Consider the following 22,112-nt stretch of genomic DNA (forward strand, 5'->3'; position numbering starts at 1 on the left):
AGACTATGCCCCTTTTTCTGTTCAGTGTTCTGTTTCCATTTATATTATTCACCAACGTTGTGATGTAGCACATCTGGGTCATTCAATATTAGGTTTCTGAGTTTTAAAAGAGACTGAAACATAGCAGTTGTTATTAACTATGACACTAATCAATGCCTTTAGCCTGACCACTGTTTGATTCACTGCTAAAAGTGGCCCTGCTGTTGCTGCCTTTTTTAGTGTCCCGATGGACTAGTGTCTCACTGGACATGTGTCCATTTCAACAACAATTCTTTTCCTCTCCCCTTATAAAGATCTATGGAGATGCAGTGGGCCTGAGCTTGATGTCTTCAATTAATCATCTAATTTGTCAAAATATGCAATCAGCTTGCTTCTGTTGCTTTCGTCTATAGCAGGCCTGCTTTTATGGTTACAATGTAGGGGTAAACGATTATGCCATCAGTTCATAATTGATTTTTAATGCTTCCATGGTTTATGAATATGGGTTCATACTACTGTGACTGGGCAACTATTCACACACAACTGCACCCCCTGCCTAATATTGGAAGTTCTCATTTAATCTAGATATCTCCAGTGTAGCAAAAGTATCTCCCACAAAGATATGGCATTTGTATAGTTTTCTTTAAACCTACTGACGGGCAAAAGTGAATCCCCATCTGAGTGTAAGAGGGACAACAGGGAGATGTTTTCAATTTTTCACACATCTTCAGTGCGTGAGAAAGTATACAATGTGCCAAGATGTCAATCATTATTTTTGCTTGTCCTATCAAATGTAGTCATCTGTGGTGAGATAATGTACATTGTAAGGCTGACAAACGTAAAATGATCAATCACTGCAAAATCTGCAAGCGCATTTATTGTCTTTTGTCCTATTTGCACAATGCACACAAGCAGAATTAAATAACAATTTTGGATATATGCATTTCTGACGTAGAAAGTGGGAGTTCACAACATTATATTTTTCAATATAAATGGCAAATTTGCACATTTAAAGAAGGCAATTATGCTTGAAGTAATTTAACAATTAACGTGGGATTTTGAGTACCTCCCTTTGTATATGTTTCTTAATTATTTCCGAATCTGCTGCTATTTGAAGCAAGGTGATAGTTTTGGACATATTGCCATGTTAGAATTGAGAAATAATCTTCTGTGAACAAAATGAGCATTTTTTAAAATTTCTGAATTTGTTGACTGAATGTGAAGACGGATCACATATAAACACAACAATAAAAGACTGGTTCAGATTTATTAATACTTCTTGAGAACAATAAGTATCGCTGATCTTTTAAGTACTTGCACTCTGACTCTCCATTAAATTTCAGCACAATGTGAAAGCTAGGGCCAGATTTCCCTTTCCACTGCACAGGCAGTAAAAGCTGACCTTCATTGTGTTGTCAATCTACAGTCAAATTGAATTGCTGCTACTGTGAAAAGGCCATTTAATGTAATGTAGTTTCCCTTCTGGTGCCTTTAGTCTGCCTGGCCAGTGCCCTGCCTTTTCCCAGTCTGTAGCAGGCCTCACTTAAAACAATTGAGTTGCAGATGCAATATCTGCAGACTATGCTACATCTGTTGAAGCACGAATGTATTGCAGTAAAGATTTTATATTGTCATGCTAATTGATAATATTTGAGCTAATAATTACGTATTAGCTCCAATATCTGGATACAATTTGTGTTAGTCACCACATCGTGTCCTCAGTTGAATCACTAAGGTCACTTTTTTAGGATAACAGCTTGTCGTTAAACATTAATTGCTTCATTAACATGTCAGTAGCATCAGTACTATTGAGCTTTGTGTCGAATAGATCATAGAAACTTGCACTGATGCTAATGTTTCCAAATCAGCAGGAGAAATTCCAGTTTTGCAAAGACTAGTAACGTGGCAGATTTACAAGCAGCCTCATGTGAGATTTACAACTGCCCTTCAGTGCAGGAAAAGTTAGCCTCTACCCTTCACGTTGAGCAGAAACTGAGTAGATTGGCACAGAAGAATTTTAGAAAATAAATCGTGCCTAATTGCAACAATTGTGTCGTTTTGTGAAAGCCGTACTCATTGGTACCCTTCATTGCTTTTTACGTCAAATTAATATTTTCCGCTTTTTATAAGGACCATGTTTTTCTTTTAAATGTGAAAATTGGCTTTTGATATATATACAATGTCCGAACTTGAAAAACTGTGGAACAGTTTCTAATCTCCCAGTAGGAAAGTAACAAAAACCCTCTCTTAAAACCCAGGCTGCACAGATCTCTTTAATTTCCAGAAGTTTGTTGCATTCCCCATTTATGATGTATGCAACCTGGGAGTCAGAACCAGGAGAAGGAATTTCTTCGGTAATTCCTCCTATCTTTGGCTACAATTGATTGCAAGAGTTATATTGAATGATCTTATGCAGTCTGCACCCCCCCCCCCCCCTCAAATTAAGGAAACAATCCTTTAGTTAACATGCTACCTGAAATTAAATCAGGAGATTTTTGTGAAAACTAGTAAAACTGATGTTAAAATTCGAGACTCCTATATAATACATAATGATTATTTAGTCACATGTCTGAATTGTAATTGACGGAATCACATATTATGATGCCCTAAACATTAACAGATGCCGTAAGGTCTGCCTGACCACTCCTCAACTCCACCTCCCGCTTTGAGACTTAATACAAGGAATAAAAAACGCCATGTGTAGGAAGGAACTGCAGATGCTGGTTTACACCGAAGATAGACACAAAACGCTGGAGTAACCCAGCGGGACAGGCAGCATGTGTGGATAGAAGGAATGGGTGAGGTTTCAGGTCGAGACCCTTCTTAAAGTGCAGATTTAAACCAAAGATAGATAAAAAGCTGGAGTAATCAGCAGAACAGGAAGCATCTCTGGAGAAAAGGAATAGGTGAAACATCACCTGCTGTCCTCCCAGCTATTTTCGTTGTTGTGGGGTAGCTTCACTTCGTGTAGGTGCCGAGCTGCTTGAGCCATATGTCACCTGATGTAGCTCAATGACGTCAAGAGCTGTATCCAGTCTCGTATGACAAATACGTCCACTTCATGAAGGGTAAATATAATCCCAGTTTTGTCATCCACACTTCCACGCTTTTCCTTTTTTCCAGTCTCCTTTATCTCCAATTCTGAAAATGTGCGAAGATCTCCTCATAAATCTCTCATTAAAATAGAGGCCAGTGATATTCGGATACCTATGCTGTTACTCTCACATTTGATATTGTTGTCAACTGAAAGTTCATCACACTTTCCCCTCTCTCCAGTCAAAAGTCCATGGTGTTGTTTATAGCTGCATCACTTTGCCCATTTTCTCCTGTGACTGTCAGTTCTGATGAATGGACACAGACACAAAACATTGACTATTTCTCTTTGATGTCCGACCTACTGAGTTTTTCCAGCATTTTCTGTTTTCATTATTCTCCTGTGACTATTTTTGTCCCATGTGTGTTATTCTCTCCATTCTTTGTGTCATGGTATCTGTGTGTCTTTATTCCAGGTAAACAGGAGTTTTTCCCAAGATGGCAGGAAGATGAGAGAGTATCCAGGGTTTTGTGGGTTTTTGGCAATATTAGTTACCTTTGTGAGATAGCTCCTCCTTTAGATACCTTCGATGGTGGGGAAATCTCGTGTTGGACCGGGGCAATGTCTACCATTTTCTGCAGACTCCTTTGATCCATGGCATTTGAATTACTGAACCAGGCCATGTTGCAGCCAGTCAGTATGCTCTCTATCACTGTAGAAATTGGATAGAGTATTTGGCCAGATATTGAATCTCCTCAATCTTCATTAGAAGTAGAAGCATTGGTGAGTTTACTTTGTTGTTGCATCAATATGCTGAGCCCAGGACAGATCTTCAAAGATATGCACACCCAGGAAATTGAAGCTGTTGACTCCCTCAACTGCTGTCCCATCAATGAAGATGGTTTCAAGGAACTCTTTCGGTCATCTCATCCCCGCCTGCTATTTTCGATGTGAATGAATGAATGAATGAATAAGTTTATTGGCCAAGTATGCATATACAAGGGAATGTGCCTTGGTGCTCCGCTCACAAATAACAACACAAACATATAGTTAACAATTAAGAATAAAGCATAAACACATCAAAACAATAAGGATACACCATTATGATCTAAACATGTGGGTGAAAATAAACCAGAGCAAAAAAGAGACCACAGACTTTGGTTATTGAGCAGAGCAACTGCTCGTGGAAAAAAGCTGTTTTTTGTCTGGCTGTGGCTGCTTTGACAGTCCGGAGTTGCCTTCCAGAGGGAAGTGCTTCAAAGAGTTTGTGGCCAGGGTGAGTAGGGTCAGAGATGATCTTGCCCGCTCGCTTCCTGGCCCTTGCAGTGTACAGTTCGACAATGGGGGGAAGGTTGCAGCCAACAACCTTCTCAGCTGTGCGAACGATCCGTTGCAGCCTCCGGATGTCGGCTTGGTGGCTGAGCCAAACCAGACCATGATGGAGAAGGTGAGGGCAGACTCAATGATAGCAGTATAGAATTGGACCATCATTGCCTGTGGCAGACTGTGTTTCCTCAGCTGCCGCAGGAAGTACATCCTCTGTTGGGCCTTTTTGACTGTGGAGTCGATGGTGGCCCCCCATTTAAGGTCCCTGGAGATGATGGTTCCAAGGAACTTAAATGACTCCACAGATGTGACTATAGTGTTGTTGATGTGAGTGGGAGGGGGAGGGGAGGGGGATCTCTTCAAAAGTCTACAATTAGTTCCACTGTCGTGAGAGCATTGAGCTCCAGTTTGTGTTCATTTACAACTGATATTTAATCCATCTTGCTCATAGGTAACTGCAAATTTTTCGTCTTAAGAAACATTTAAGACACCTTTAAGAAGCAATTGGACAGGTACATGGATAGGACAGGTTTACAGGGATATGGGCCAAACGCAGGCAGGTGGGTCAGTGTAGATGGGACATGTTGGTCGGTGTGGGGAAGCTGGGGCCTAAGGGTCAGTTTCCATGCTGTGTGTCCCTGACCTTTTTCGTAAGTTTGTTGATGCCTTTGATTCTGTGTACACATTGCATTCTCAACATGTTAAAAGGGTTTTCAAGAAAGGCTTTGTCTATCATCCATGTTGACTGTTAACTTACGGTGGCGCAGCGGTAGAGTTGCTGCCTTACAGCGAATGCAGCGCCTGAGACTCGGGTTCGATCCTGACTACGGGCGCCGTCTGTACGGAGTTTGTACGTTCTCCCCGTGACCTGCGTGGGTTTTCTCCGAGATCTTCGGTTTCCTCCCACACTCCAAAGACGTACAGGTATGTAGGTTAATTGACTGGGTAAAATGTAAAAATTGTTCCTAGTGTGTGTAGGATAGTGTTAATGTGCGGGGATCTCTGGGCGGCGCGGACTCGGTGGGCCGAAGGGCCTGTTTCCGCACTGTATCTCTAAATCTAAATCTAAAAACTTATCGTCTTGTGTATAAATTTAGTAAATGAGATCCAAAAAATCATCCTGATCGGATGCTTTCTACAGTGCATCTGTAGAAATTGGTAAGAGTTATTGCAGACATGCTGAACTTCCATAGTCTTCTGAGAAAGTAGAGGCATTGCCGTGTTTTCTTGGCCATGTCACCAATGTGCCTGTTCAGGAAAGATTGTCATTGATAATTACGCTCTTGAAGCTCTCGACCACCTCTACTTCAGCATGCTGACTGGCGTAGGACCACCCCGTTTCCTGAAGTCAGTGGCAAACTCCTTCATCTTGCTGGCACAGAGAGAGAGGTTGTTGTCTTGACACCTTGTTACTCAGCTCTCCATGTCCTTCCTGTACTCCGTCTTGCCATGTTTGAGGTCTGGTTCACTACGGTGGTGTGATCTGCAAACTTGTAATTGGTGTTGGAGCAGATGTTGGCCACAGAGTCGCGTGTGTATAGGAAGTATAGTAAGGATGGAGGTGTTGCGTTAGATCTGACAGGCTTGTAGTCTCAAGTTCCCACCTGGTCGCAGAGGTCCTATCCTATATAAAACCCAGTCGGGCACTTCCAACCTTCTCATTGCTAGATTGCTGTTTTTTGATTAGGCTCATTTAAAACTATTATTTAATCCATTTCACTTTATTCCAATAGGTTCCACATCTTTGATCTTCTAGAAACTGTTTTTATATTATTTGTTAATGCCTTTGATTCTGCATACACAGTGCATTTCCCATCATGTCTAAAGGATTTTCAAAAACGGCTTTCTCTAACATCCATGCTGACTATTTCATGTATAAATTTATTAAATGCAATCCAAAGCATTCAAATTTCAACATTGCAGATATTTCATTAACCCCCCCCCCAGATAACTTGGCTGAACTTTGACTACTATTTTCTAACCAGGATGGCAAAATATAACCTCCAGATGCTTTATTTCTGTTGCAAGAGGACCACTATTGGGTTAAACTACCATGAGCATCCAGGAAATGGTAGAGGTTAGAACATCCTTCCATAGAAATACAGATGTGTTGCACTTCCTTTCTATTTTATTTGCTTTTAAAAATAGAGGTTGCTCCTTCCTTTGTGGGATTTTAAAAAAGCACCTTGCTGCTCTGCCATTTAATTAATATTGCAATGAATGTTAGTATTTAATATAAAAATGCTGAGAAAACTAAATAGCTGGTCCTTTTCTCCTGCCACACATTCAAAGAAAATGTGGTTAAAATCTGCTAGTCCAGATACCTGATACACAGCCTGTGCGATCAGATTCTCTGAAGCATTTGGGGGCAGAGCTTTGATCCACCCAAACAAGTTCCTGGTGCAGGAGGATTATGTTTGTGCATTGGAAGTGAAATTTCTCCTCTCTCTTCCACACTATAAATTATAATACATAGAAGGCAAAGATGTTCTGCAACATCTTCTGTCGTTGCTTCCCCTCCGTGATTCCTCCTGCTCTCCAGCAACTTTTTTTCGCATATCTTTCAATCATTTGTTCTATATCTCTCTACATCACCATCTATATCTCTCGTTTCCCTTTCCTCCCGACTCTCAGTCAGAAGAAGGGTCTTGACCCCCCAAAACATCACCAATTCCTTCTCTCCAGTGATGGATGCTGCCTGTCCTGCTGAGTTACTCCAGCACTTTGTGTCTATCTTTGCTGTCTGTGACTATTCCAGTATGATCTAAAATATTCCAATGAATAAATTAATTGATTAAAGTGATAGAAAACAAGCATGATTTGGTCAAAGTATCATTAATCATAACCTATCTCTCACATCTTTAAGAATAATTATGTTTCAGGATTTTTAATTTTATCCTTTCGAACTAATGAAGAAATCCTTACAAGATTGTCTTTTATTATTATTCATTGCTAAATCTCTGGTAAGAAATTGAGTTTTGCACATATAGGAATGAATTAGCTCCAAAACAATTTGGTCTTTAAGAAAGCACACAAAGATATACAATAGGCATCTCATTTTTATGAAATGTTTATGACAATAATGGGTGTTGCAAAATTACTCATTGGAAACTTATAAAGCAACACAGTTGCACAGCTGATAGAGCTGCTGCCTCACAGCGCTAGAGACCTAGGTTCAATTCTGACTGTGGGGTGCTATCTATGTGGAGTTTGTATGTTCTCTCTGTGACCACTTGGGTTTCATCCAGGTGCTCCAGTTTCCTCCCACATCCCGAGGATGTGCGGGTTTGTAAGTTAATTGGTCTCTATAAATTGCTCCAAATGTGTCAGGAGTGGATGCAAAAGGGGGATAACATCAAACTAGTGAGAACAGATGATTGATGGTCGGGGTGGACTCTTTCGGCTGAAGGGCCTGTTTTCATGCTGTATCTCTGAACTAAATTAAACTAAATTGAGGAGTAGAATAATTCATTGAGGAAATATATACAAATATGTAAGGCAGTTAGAAAGGAACGAAGCTGACTTAGAAAATTTAATATATTCGGTGTCTTTCCTTCCATTTTGACCCTGTGATCCCTTTTACATTCAGATATGCACAAGGATGCATGTATCTCATCTACCAGTGTCAGTACAACAGAATAAGTAAAGCCTTGGTGCATCAAATCAGGGAATACATGAGAAGAGTTTTGCAATTAATGCATTTATATTGATTATCCAGATTTATGTATTGACAAGCAAACAACCTGCCTATTGATCAGAAATATACATCAGGGTCCTGACCTGAAACGTCACCTATCCTTTTTCTCCAGAGATGCTCTGTGACCTGCTGAGTTTCTCCAAATACAAGTTACGTTGTCTATCTTTGGTATAAACCAACATCTGCAGTTCTTTGTTTCTGCCTATTGATGAGAATGGGTTAAAAATAAGGGGTTTTCTCAATATAGAATCACAGTCACAGGAAGGAAACTCTAAATGTGTCCATTTATGATGATCAAAAGAGATTTATCCTTTGAAAGCAAAATCTGGGGGATTAATGCTTGGTTTTGAGATTCTGGATTAGTTAAACAGACTGATTAAATTTAAATGCAGTGAATACATTTGTGTTTCTGTTTTAGTTTCTAAGATAAGATGTGTGTGTGTATATATATATATATATGTATATATATATATACACACACACATACACATATTAGTTTTTTTGTAAATTACTGATGTTAATGAAATAAAATTGGGGACATCTGATCCTTGTAAATCTGAAAGGAAGCCAGTCACTGTAGTTGAAATTAATTGGCACCAAGGTGTGGATGAGAAGGGAGCATTCCCTTCGCAAACCACAAGCAGCTTAGATCAGAATTGGGCTTTCGGTTTAACATAAAAACACCAGCCAAGCTACTGGTGCCCTTCATGCCTACATGGATATTTCCCCCATCTGCATCAACAGCAGAATGAGTGGGCCATTGTGGTCACCAGCAATCATCAAGGGTGCAGTGAAGCCAACAGTGATACTCCTCATCCTCGTAACTTCATAAGGTTTTGTTGTTAAATTGTGTCTATGGCACCATTCATTTCCAAGGCCCCTCAGTATTCTAAGTGGAGCTAAGCAAGGGCAACTTGCTCTGACCTCCTCTCCCTGACTTGACAATTTATATGCAAATCTGCAGCAATAATATTTGAAGCAACAACCACAAAATAAAAACAAAGACAATTGTTGGACACCAAACACATCTTTAGGGTTGTTGCTCCATGTACCTGAAAAAGGTTCAAATCTTAATTCATTATATGCACCTTGTAGAGAGAATATGTATATGAATTGGATTCAAAGAATACTCCCAGTATTTTTTTAAATAAAAAGCCTGTGTTATCCTGTTTAGAATGCATGGATATCTGCGGCAAAATATTTATTGGAATAATCAATCCAATGGTAACTGTCTAAGGTTTGCACATCAGCATTTATAGTTTCTAAATATTAGACAGCCGAATGGTGACATCCTACTGTCTCCAAAACTGACCTGGAGACTCCAAGACTTGCATTCTTTTTAACAATGCTTAAATAGACGAATATTGATGTTTTGAAATTTTTATTGACTGGCAGGATCTTTCTGGTGCCTCGTTACTATTTGCAGAATAAAACCAACAGAGACTGATTTTTTCAAATATCTGAATATCTATATACGATGATATATACGAATATCTATAAACACGTTGAGCCATTCACATTTTTAAAATACCTTTTCACATTTTATAATTTAAGGGTAGTGTACTTTCCTGACAGATATTGCCTTTGTGGTGCAAAGCTTTTGTGAGATGGTCTGTTGTACCAAATATCTGGAAAAATTATGCCAAAGTAAAGCACCATCATAGATGAGGCTCTCACTTGGGTCTCCTTGATATCCCGCAGCTCCGCTCTTGCTGCACCTTCCTCTCCCCTCAGTCGCAACAGGGACAGAATCCCCTTCGTCCTACCCTTTTACCCCATCAGCCATCGCATGCAGCACATAATCCTCTGGCATAGATCCCTTAAACTTCCTTATCTCAGTGTCTCCCTCTCCCTTGACTCAGTCTGAAGAAGGGTATCGATCCAAAATGTCACCCATTCCTTCTGTCCAGAGATGCTGTCTGTCCCGCTGAGTTACTCCAGCATTTTGTGTCTATCTTTGGTTTAAACCAGCATCTGCAGTTCCTTCCTACACAGTTATTTAGATTTCTTTTTATGTTGACTTATTAAAGGATAAGTCGAAATATATGCATTTTATGTGATACTGAATTATGGGCAATAATTGTTCCTTTAATGCTGTCACCCCTTTAACAATTGTTTCATATGTTCAACTGTGGCTAGCACTGTGAAGTTATTTTGGGAAGAGTGTTCCAGAATGAGGGTTTGAATTGAAAACATTTGTGATGATGTTAACTAACTCTGCAAGTTAAATCTTTGATGGTTTAAATTTCCAACTATTTCCAGGATCTTAGAGTAGATCTGCAGTTGGTTCCTTCGCAGAGATGCTGTGTGAAATGCTAACCATTTTTGGGTTGCAAAATGGCTCCAAAATTAGTTTAATTTTCAGGCCACCGTTGAAGTTATTGACTTTCAATCACTTCAGGATATCCCCAAATTGTACAAAGTGCCATTTAAATGTCAAGTATTTATTTTCTATCTTCTACATGTGTGTAAATCGAACTGGACAGTAACTGGAGGTGTTCAACTGCCTTTCTTCTGATCGTTGTCAGGCAGGTTATTCCAGTTACTCCCAGGGGTCACAGAAAAGTTTTTTGGTACTTTAGGTGAGGCTTGGCAAGGCAATGCTCTCCCCCAGTTACCCTGGAATGCATGTCTTCATGCGTCTCTATGTGAGATATGGTCTGCAGCAACTGGAAAAACCTTCTGGTAAAACAATTGTGCAGTGTTCACATCACCTCATCATCTGATGGACGAACTCCAGGAACAACTTTCTTTTGTGACCTCTTAACACAGTTGAGAGGACAGTGGTGCTAAACATTCCTTTTTGGATCTTAACTCCTCACGGCCTTCTCTGGCCCTGTAAATGTGTTATTCTTTTCGTAATGTGATCCCTTTAGTGAACTTGTGGCACCGACAAAGCTTTTACAGCTGGTCTGCACATGCGTACAATATTAATGCTCTGACCAGCTGCACCATTTGCCAGTAAATGTCAAAGAGCATACTTCAGAAGGTCTCTTGAGACCCATTCAGCAATATAAAAGCAGTTTCCGTCAGCTATTACTACGACACCATTATCCACCATTTGCCTTCTAAATGTGAGAGTGCCAACAACACTAAAATTAGGAGCATCCTTTCACATGCAGCTGAATTTTAACAACTTAAACTTACAAATATAATTTTGAAAAATTACCTGCCTTCAAAGGGAGGAGGCCATGTCACCCCAGCATAGAAAGCATGGGTTTGAATCCATTGTATTGTTAGTTGGCAATCCTTGATTTCGATGTTTATAAATAGCCAAACCGTTGAAACTAAAATAAGTTTAGTTTGTGTTTACCAATAATTTTATTGGACATATTTTAAATTATTAACGTCGGTCACTTTTTAGGTAGCACTAATTAACTACATTATATTGAGAAATAACACCATGTAAATTGCAGTGCCTAAACACGTGATGAAAAGACCGCAATCATGAAAGTGATTTTTACAAATAGCAGGCATTATCGGAGCAAAGAACACACAGACCCCAATGTGTAGTTTAAAAAAAAATTAGTATCACAGACAATAAGTCTTGTGTTGCTTGCAACTGTTGCACTTATATGGTTCAGAAAATATTTCCAAGCGCACGTTCAGTAATCAAAAATATGTGAACCTTGCATTTGAGGCAGCATATGAAGATTTTGTCTTCGCTGATGCCTAATAATGTACTTACACATTTTGAGATGGAGATATTTGTAAAAAGCTCTTTAAAAGAATATAGGAGCAAGGTAGAAAGATGCATTTAACAAAATTTAACATTTTCTTCTGCACTTTGATCATTTAATTGTTAAGAGATTTTGCTATGAAAGAATAGCATCCTTTCTGTAGCATTAAACGGTGTTCAGCCATTATTGTAGTTGACAAGTATAAGCATACAGGGAGGTTTGGGTAGACGGATTGTTTTCTCTGGAATGTCGGAGGTTGAGGGGAGACTTAACAGAAGTATATAAAATTATGAGAGGCATAGATAGGCTAGACAGTATCAGAGACATTTTAAACATAATTCAAAAATCTTTCTAAAAAAATTGATCTATACTTTTGACACATAATGTTTTGATTTTCCTTGAGTTTGACGGTTTGTAGGGTGAAATGCACAAGCCCTTTAAAATGATAACAAAAGTCAATAGGTAAGGTGAGGAGCTATTGCATCTGGTGGGGAATTTGGAGTGATATAATTAGATCAAGCCAATTTAGCATTGAAATCGTGAAACATTCCCATGACAAACTCATCAAAACCTGCTACTCCCTCGCTCATACGTTCGAGGTACGGCTTGAGTTGAAATTCTAATGCCTGGCATTAATATATATTTCCTGAGTAGCTACTTAGAGTACCAACACAATATCACACTCATCCTACGGCTCCTTATATCCTTTTTGATGTGCATGGAGCGTTTTGAAACACCCCCATTAATGAAGATACACTTCTCAATGAGGCAGATGCTGACACTCACTTGCTAACGCTCTTATGTTCTGATGACACTGCGAACAGTTGTGTTTTAGGTCTTTTGCAACTTAAGCAAGGCACACGGGTCATGGGAGGCCAGTCCGAAGAGAGTTGACTGATGCAAGAATATTCATTCGTGGGGTTGAATCAGTTATCAGGAGGAGACAGAACACGATAAAGGGATAAAAGGTATTAGAGCAACTAGCTACCTGGAATTTTAAGCCAGTCAGCTTTTGACCTAATTAGAGATAGCCTGTGCGGCTTTATGGCAGGTCATGTCTCACTAACTTGATTGAGTTTTTGAGGAGGAGACAAAGGAGAATGATGAAGGTAGGATGGTGAATGTTGTATACATGGATTTTAGTAAGGCTTTTGATAAGGTCCCTCATGGTTGACTGATTCGGAAGATTAGGATGTACGAGAATCACATGACTTGGTCGTATGGATTCGGAACTGGCTTGGTCATAAAAGGCAGAAGGTTGTGGTGGAAGGTAGATATTCTGGCTGGAGGTCTGTGACCAGTGGAGTTCTGTAGTGAACTATGCTGGGACCTCTGCTGTTTGTGATATACATAAATGACTTGGACATAAATGTGTATGGGTTGGTAAGTAAATTTGCTGATGACACCAAAATTGGAGGAGTTGCAAACAGTGATGCAGGCTGGCAGTAGTTACAGCAGGATATAGATCAGCTGCAGCAATGGGCAGGGAAATGGCAGATGAAGTTTATTCTGAACAAGTGCGAGGTGTTGCACTTTGGGAGGTTGAATGTAAGAAGAGAGTATACAGTTAATAGCAAGATCCTTAACAGCATTGGTGTGCAGAAGGATCTTCAAGTCCAAGTTCATAGCTCACTAAAGTGGCAGCACAAGTAGCTAGGGTGATAAAGAAGGCATATGGTATGCTAGCCTTCATTGCTAGGGGCATCGGGATATGGATCATTGCTGTCAGAAGAGATCAATTCAGCTCGGCATCATGTTCAGCACAATCATTGTGGGCTGAACAGCCCTTTCCCATGCTGCACTGTTCTCTGTTCTATGTAAACATGCCAACTACTTTGTTCAACTAATGTTTTGCATTCACTGCTGGCAAGTTTCTATTAAGTCCTTTTGTGCTTCTTGGTAACCCTTTCATGGTCACATTATTTAAGTAAAGCAAAGAAAAAGAAAATATTTGAAAGTATTTATTTAAACACATGAGAGCAGGCTTGCTACTGCCAGTGACTCCTGGGACCTCTTATACTCTTATAAGGATTTTGATTGGATTATTCAGTATGTTGTTGCAATAGAGAGGAGGTTTAATTTCGTGCATCTAACAACACCTTGTTCTGGAGCTCCAGGATTGCAACTAGCAAACAGCTTTTGGATTGCTGCCCTGATGGTCTTTGGGGGTTGAGAAAAGTTTGTTCCCTCAAAGTAATCCTTAAATTCCTTGCCTAGCTATCCACACACAGCTGCAGATTGTGATGCTATCAATGTGTCCAAGGTGAAAAGCAAGTGGTGTGCCATAGTTACTGTGTCAGATAGCTTGAGTGCCAGTTTTCAAGGTTTGTTAAACTTCTTATTGGAATTTCTTAAGAAGCACTGAAACTAGAAACAGTAAAGCGTGGAGCCGGTGTTTCAAACATTGGCATTGGTGTTAGTTTATTATTGTCATGTGTAACAAGATACGGCATAAATCTTTGTTTGTGTGTTATCCAGTCAAAATATACTGTACACGAGTACAGTTGAGCCACATACAAGTACAATGCGTAGAGTGAAGAAAAAAATAACCAGAGTGACAAACATGGTGTCATAACATTGCAGCTATAAAGAAAGACAATAGACAATAGACAATAGACAATAGGTGCAGGAGTAGGCCATTCAGCCCTTCGAGCCAGCACCGCCATTCAATGCGATCATGGCTGATCACTCTCAATCAGTACCCCGTTCCTGCCTTCTCCCCATACCCCCTCACAACGCTATCCTTAAGAGCTCTATCCAGCTCTCTCTTGAAAGCATCCAACGAACTGGCCTCCACTGCCTTCTGAGGCAGAGAATTCCACACCTTCACCACTCTCTGACTGAAAAAGTTCTGAAAGTGCAGATTAAAAGGGCATGGTCGCAATACAGTTGGTTGGGAGATTGGAACTGTCCCCTTAGCTTATGAAAGGACGAGACAGTAGTCTTAACATACTAGCCAAGAAGCTATTCCTGAATCAGGTGATACAAGATTGCAAGCTTTTATACCTTAGGAGAGGGGTAAGAGGGCATAATCAGGATGTAAACAGTCTTTGATTATGTTGGCAGCTTTCATGAGGCAGGAGGGCTGGTTGGTGTGATGGAATGGGTCACATCTACAACTCTGTACAATTTCTTGTAATTTTGCTTCGAACTGTTGCCAAACAATAGTAACTGTTGTGATGCATCTCAATCAGATATTTTTACTGCAATGTATCGGTAGAAGTTGGGAATATATTTTGTGTCATCACACAACTATTTGCCAATAGCGAGCAAATATTAGTGCCACGTTGTTGGTCTCTGCAAGATCCTTTACAGTGCATGTGTCATGCAGCATGTCACAGCCCAGGAGATGTTCCATAGTCTGGAGGCCCCATCTGTACTCGCAGTCTGCCACATCTTCAGTATATCCCCACTTCAGCATGTTCGATTTGCTCCTCCCCATGCCTGTCCGCAGTCTGTTGCGACTGAGCCAGGTTATCCACAGTTGGTCGGAACCTGGTGGGAGTTTTTCAGAGGGATCGATTGCCATTTGAATGTCTTCTGGAGATTTCTCTAGTCTCCCTTCCCAGAGTTTGAGCCTTCTGGATGACGCAATGCAGTTCAGGGGATGGACAGAAGAGAGGAAACTTCTGTGTGATTTCAAATGCTGAAATTTCAAAAGGGTGGTCATGTAGGGGATGTCTTTCATCCTCTGATTGTCTGAGGCGTTCTTTTTGGAATAGTCATTGCCAAACTTCTTTAGTCTTCTGACAAAGTTGAGACATTGATGTGCTTTCTTGGCTGCAGCATCAATGTGGTTGGTCCAGGGCAAGTTGTTGATGATATCAGTGCCTAGGAACTTGAAGCTCTTGACCATCTCCACTTCAACATCATTAATATACACCACTACATTTCTTGAAGTCGATGACTAGCTCCTTCATAAAAGTAAACATGAGAAAGGTGTAACTGTGACGAATGTAATTTTCAATCTATGGGTGTGTTTTGACTTCTTCTAAATTCATTATCTTGAGTTATCTGCAGTATACGAAACAAGTGTTAAGCCAAATGCATTTGTTAATGACGACTACTTGTCTAGTGCTCTTGTCTAGATGCTAGTTTGCTGAGCTGGATACCATGTTAACAATGACAGTGCATTGGACAACAGTAAAGTACTGACACAGACTCTGGGTCAAAAAAATCTTGACAAAGAAAAATATGCAGAAATGGCAAATATAGGAAAACAAGAATGTTGGCCTTGTGACCCTTGATACCTGCTCCTTGATTCAGTAAGATCATGGGTGATCTGATCTTGCTTCAGCTTCACTTTCCTGCCTGTTCTTCATATAACCCGATGTACACAGAGAGCAAAATTATGTCCATCAATGTACAAGCTAATAATAGATTTCAAAAGGCAAGGTTGTTCGTCATGACCATTAATGATTTTCTGAAGGAAAATAGAGTGAACACAATTCATGTCATGAATATAATATAATTGAATTTTGAATGAGACAAGTATATTGGGCTTGTTCCTTAGATTAGAGATTAAGGAGCCTGGGGAGAGGCTAAATAATGGAAAATAAGATGACTTCTAAACATAAAAGAAAGTTGGCAATCACAATGCCTACTCACACTGGTGAAGGATAAAGAGTGGTGTTCAGTAGGCAATGGTGCTGAGATCACTGTTGCTCAGAATTTCCATTATCGATTTGGGCACTGGGAGTGAAGGCATAATTACAAAGTTGGAGCAAATACAAATGAACAATCCAGCAAAAACAAGAATATGTTAACGAGCTTCTAGAATGGGCATTTAATTTGTAAATTAATTTCAATGTACTGCAGTATGAATCAAGGAAAATGTATGATGCAGGAAGAGCTATTCTGCCCATTATGTGTGTGCTGGTTGAAAAATAATTACTCAGCCTAAGCCAACCAATGCTGACTACAATCTTGAACCATTCTGCTGTCTTGCACTCATTGTTCTATTTATTATTGTATTTAATTTTACTTTATATACACTGTTTACTCTGTGAACTTAACATGAACAAGGAATGTATTAGTCTATGTGACAGTAAATTGATCTAAATCTGAATCTAGGTCTGTAACGCTGTAGGGCACAGCTCTTCCAGTACACTTAAATGTGATGAGGTTGTCTGCTCCTACCACAATTTCCACAATTTCCTCACCTCTTCTCTAATTGTTCTACCATTTACATTTAATTCTGTGCTCTTGAACCTGCTGGTTCAAGGAAACAGCTCATTCTTTTTTACTCTGTCTGGGCACCAATAATTTTATACACCTCATTTAAGTCTCCCCAGCCTCTGCTATTCCAACCGAAACTGTGTTAGCATTTTCCAGTCCTGGCAACAAGCTCATAAATCTCCTCACAACCTCTCCACTACAATCACATCTTTCCTGTTCTGCGGTGATCAGAAATGTCTGCACAAGTGGTGGATCTTGGTAGGAAGGATTAGAAGACCGCATTCTACTTTGTGAATAAGTGCCTTGAGGACTAAAGATAATTCTATACAGATGCACACATTACTAAGTGATACAGTCCTTATATTATTGCTAAATAAGGTAAGCCAAACACTGGACTGCATTTTCTTAGAGTTGAAAACATGGATATTGTGTTAAACTTGTATAGAATTGCACTTGGACCGTAATTGGAGTACAATAAATGGTTATGGTTTCTGTATTTTACAATTCGCAGACTTGTGAATATTTTTTCACCTGTATTGAGAAGTTATCAAGAAAGTTTAAATTAATGGGCATGATTTAACAATTAGGAGCTGTCTTTTCAGGAATGTATTTAGCAAACACTAATTGAGACAATAGAAGTTTGGAAATCTCTTCCAGAAAAATTGTTGTTAGCCCAATAGTTAATTTTGAGATTGATGGATTTTTGTTAACCAAAGGAATTTTGGGTTGTGGGGAAAAAACAGGTTATTTTAATTAGCATCCAGATGATTCATGATCTCACTGAACAGCAAAGCAAGCTTGAGATTTTTAAGAAAGTGATTTTTAATTAAAAGATTTGAAACTAGCTGTAGACAAAATGTTTCCAGGTTGGTGAGACTGAATTTAAGAACTCTTGAATATAAAATAGCAATTAGATTATTCCAAATCCATTTATTAGATTTATTATTCTGCTCAAAGAATAGTTGAAATGTGGAAGATAGTTTAATCCAATATCACAACCTCTGTTAAGGGCAAGGGAGAAGGATAGTAGTAGTCTCATGCAAAGTGTTAATACATTAACCAAATAAACTAATTTACCATTTCTTGTGTCATAGGTAAGTATATCAATGCGTGAAAGCACAGCTTGCCATTAATTACAACAAAGGCAATGGCATTTGATCACAGACTTTACATATTTTATTGCCTTTTAAGTCATTACCGTATTACAGAACAATTCACATTCTTTTTTTTGAAAACTAAGCCTTTCCTCATCAATTTGAAATGAACAATTGATTTTAATCATGTTTTGTGGGGATTTGTCATCATTAGCTTTAGTAGGAAGTGAGCAAAATGTTTCTTGAGTGAAGATGGTAGAATACAATGTTTTTCCAATACTGACTTTCACCTCTGGATCTAAACCCCTCTGAAACTGATGGGAAAATGTCATCTTAATTAACACTAACTTTAAAACACACTGAGTTTGAGCATTTTTAGCTTCATATCATCACTGCTAAATGTTTGAACCTGGTACTTAGGAGCTGTTAAACTGTTAATATCACTTTGGGAAAAACACATGTGTATGGATGCGCATTTCAATTTGCCATGGAGGGCATATGCTGGCCTGAAGTTAAATTTACTAAGCATTTTAAAGCAGGATATTCATGTTAGCTCGAAATAGTGCAGTTTCCAACAATAATGCCAGGTGACTTATCAGCTCATTAATTTTATAGTATTCCTCTCAAGGTGGTAACTAGCACATTTGAAAATGCTTTTATAAAACTGGCAGACTTCCATTTTGATTTCCTTTCCAAACCAAGAGTGGCAATTTTCTCCGGAACAGGGAGCTTGATCCAATTTTACCTTTTCCAAAACAATAGTTGCACAGATGTAATAGTATTGAAAGAGACAGTTAACATGTTGCTTCCCACTGGAAGGAGCCCTGGCCGGGTTTAACAGAAAACATAAACCATGTAAAATATTTACCATCAAAACAAAACTGTCAGAATCATTTTAGTTTTCATGCAGGCATTCTCTCCAGAAAGGGCTGTGGGTTTCATGTTGCAATTAAACACCATAGTGTGAAAATATGAAACTTGGTGCCAGCTCTCCTTTTACTGCCTGCCCACGTTACACAAACACATCAGCATTGACAATGTTTCCTGATTACTGTCAGTTGGAGAATCCATTCTTTTCTGCCTTGGAATAAAATATGTGACTTTACTCAACATGTAATTGTACTTTATTTCGTCTGAGAGGCATGGATAATGACAAGGAAAATATTGCAATCAATGTTCTTAAAAGGGAAATGGGGGGGAAAAAACCCTGCAGTAATGTGCTGGGCAAACATTTGATTTCATATGGGTATTACAAACATTTGTGAGATGTATTTTAACTGCTAGTGAATACTGTATATAGATCAATACTAAACATATAAACGTGTAGAAAAGAGAAAGTGCATGAAGCACCATGAGGCAATGCATTTAGGGAGATGTAATAAGACAAGGGAAGATACATTGGATGGGGAAGAAGCAGAAACCTGACTGTCAATGTCCACATATCCTTTGACATGGCGTGGAATATAAGAATGGGGAAGTAAAGCTTGAATTATATTATTGTTTGCGGTACCATAAAAATTACAAGCAAAAACGTAGATGGGCTGGTTGGTTAGTCTGCAGCTGACACAAAAATAAGTGGAGTTGTAGACAGTGAAGAAGGCTGTCAAAGATACCACAGGATCAGTTACAGATATGGGCAGAGAAATAGCAGATGGAGTTTAATGTTGGCAAGTGTGACGTGTTGGATTTGGGAGGTATAAAGTATAAAGATAAAGTATACAGTTAATGGCAGGACCAATTAACAACATTAATATACAGCGAGATCTTGCATCCAAGTCCATAGCCCCCTGAAAGTAGCAACATTAGTAGACAGAGCTGTAAATATTGCCTTATTATATGCTACAGGGGATTGAGTATAAGAGTCAGGAAGTCATGTTGCAGCTTTATAAAACTTTGGTAAGGGCTTATTTGGAGTATTGCATACAGTTCTGGCCACTCCATTACAGTTTTGGAGAGGGTGCAGAAGAGATTTACCAGAAACTGCCTGGACTGGTAGGTATCAGGGGTGCAGTGCTGCCAGAGCTCACCGGAGCTTCGCTCCAGCACCTCTGTAAAAAAAAAAGCCAAATTAAACAGCGGGTAATTTTAACTAGCGGAGAATTTAACAGCGGCCGCTCTGGCACCAGTGACAGCTCCGGCACCTAAAAAATTAGTACTGCAACACTGGTAGGTATTAGCTATAAGAAGAATCATGGAGGCATACAACATGGAAACAGTCCTTCAGCCAAACTCGTCCGTTCCAACCAAGGTTCCCCTCTAGGCTGGTCCCATTTGCCTTCAGTTCCCATTCATGTACTTGTACAAATGTTCTCATAATGTTATTATACCTGCCTCAACCACTTCAATCTGAAGTAGGGTCTCAACCTGAAACGTCACCCATTCCTTCTCTCCAGAGATCTGCCTGTCCCGCTGACTTACTCCAGCATTTTGTGTCTATTTTCGGTTTAAATCAGCATCTGCAGTTCCTTTAACCTGGATGTTGTAGACTTGGACTTCATCTGGGAACAGATCTTGCTGTTCAACCATAGTTTCTGGTTGGGGAACATACATATTGTATTCTTTGCCATGCATTCTTCACTCACTCACTCACTCACTCACTCACTCACTCACTCACTCACTCACTCACTCACTCACTCACTCACTCACTCACTCACTCACTCACTCACTCACTCACTCACTCACTCACTCACTCACTCACTCACTCACTCACTCACTCACTCACTCACTCACTCACTCACTCACTCACTCACTCACTCTCTCTCTCTTTGGATTCTCCTGCCAAACTTATCTTGTGTCTCCTTTTTCCCCTCTTGATTGTACTCTTAAGTGTAAACCTTCTAATTATGGACAGTCGGCATGGCTTTGTCTGCAGGAGGTCATTCTAATGAAGTTGACAGTTTTTTGAGGAGGTGACTATGGTGATCGATGAAGGTAACGTTAATGGCAATAGCCTTCACAGCATTGATGTACAAAATGATCTTGAGATACAAATACATAGCTCCCTGAAAGTGGCAACACAGGTAGATAGAGTGTAAAGAGGTGATATGGTATGCTTGCCTTCATTAGTTGGGGCATTGATTCTGAGCCAAGAAGTCATCATACAGCTTTATCGGACTTGTTTAAGCTGCATTTCGAGTATTATGGATGGTTTCGTTTGTCCCATTAAAGAAAGGATGTTGAAGCTGCAAAAGAGATTTACCAGGATTAAAGAATATTACCTATAAGGAAAGGTTGGATAAACTTGGATTGTTTACTCTGGAACATCAAAGGTTGAGAGGAGATCTAATAAAAGTATATACAATTGTAAGATGCATACATAGGTAAATAGTCAGAACATTTTCCCAGGGTGGAAATGTCAAAGGCTGAACAGCATAGTTTTCGAGTGAGAGGGGAGAAATACAAAGGACAAGTGCAGGGAAAGTTTTTATTACATAGAGAGTGGTGGGTAGCCCTCTGTCAACGGTAGTGGTGGAAGGATCTATAATAGTGACATTTAAGAGGCATTCAGATAGGCACATGGATATGCAAGGAATGGATGGATACGGGTCATGTGCAGGCAAAAAGAGATTGGTTTAACCTGATACCATGATCAACATGGATATTATGGGCCAAAGTGTCTGTACCTGTGCTATACTGTTCTATGTTCTATCTGCTCTTGGTCCCACCCCCCTACTATCCTACTATTTTTCTTTTGCCGAACATTTCTGAATATGGCTTAGTGTCGCATTTATTTCACAAAGCTTGTATGAAGCTTCTCTGGGCTCCCCCCCCCCCCCTTTACAAGCTTATAAAGGTACTAGTTGCTGAGGTGGCAAAGAAGAATGTTGTAAAGGGTCTGGAGTGAACACACCCAGCACCAAAGAAAGATGACCATTTATTGACATACTTTTGTTTAATTTGCAGAGAGAAGCTGGCTGTGGCCCGGTTACAACAGGAAGTTGCAAGAAGTAAAAGTGAAGGGACAATGGTACAGTACATAGATGTCTTTCTGATTTTCCATTGATTACTTTGTAAGCCATTGCATATGTTTCTTTACTTATGCGATTAATTTCAATGCTAGAAGTTCAGAACAAAAGTGAAATATAAATAGTATGTAACAATGTGTGCTATCTTAAGCCAGTTGC

At 39.5% G+C, this 22,112-nt stretch overlaps 1 protein-coding gene across 3 annotated transcripts in view; it reads left to right on the plus strand.

Annotated features, from left to right (window-relative positions):
- nckap5l (NCK-associated protein 5-like) overlaps positions 1 to 22,112 on the plus strand; it is a 542,250-nt gene that overhangs the window by 187,998 nt on the left and 332,140 nt on the right. For all 3 annotated transcript variants that reach the window (XM_078403437.1, XM_078403436.1, XM_078403439.1), the window contains exon 2: positions 21,892 to 21,955. In XM_078403437.1, coding sequence (XP_078259563.1) covers positions 21,953 to 21,955 — 3 coding nt within the window. In that variant the 5' untranslated portion in view covers positions 21,892 to 21,952. The remainder of the gene's footprint in view (positions 1 to 21,891; positions 21,956 to 22,112) is intronic.

The sequence above is a fragment of the Rhinoraja longicauda genome, chromosome 8 (assembly GCF_053455715.1).
Source record: "Rhinoraja longicauda isolate Sanriku21f chromosome 8, sRhiLon1.1, whole genome shotgun sequence".
In the NCBI taxonomy this organism is placed as follows: Eukaryota; Metazoa; Chordata; class Chondrichthyes; order Rajiformes; family Arhynchobatidae; genus Rhinoraja; species Rhinoraja longicauda.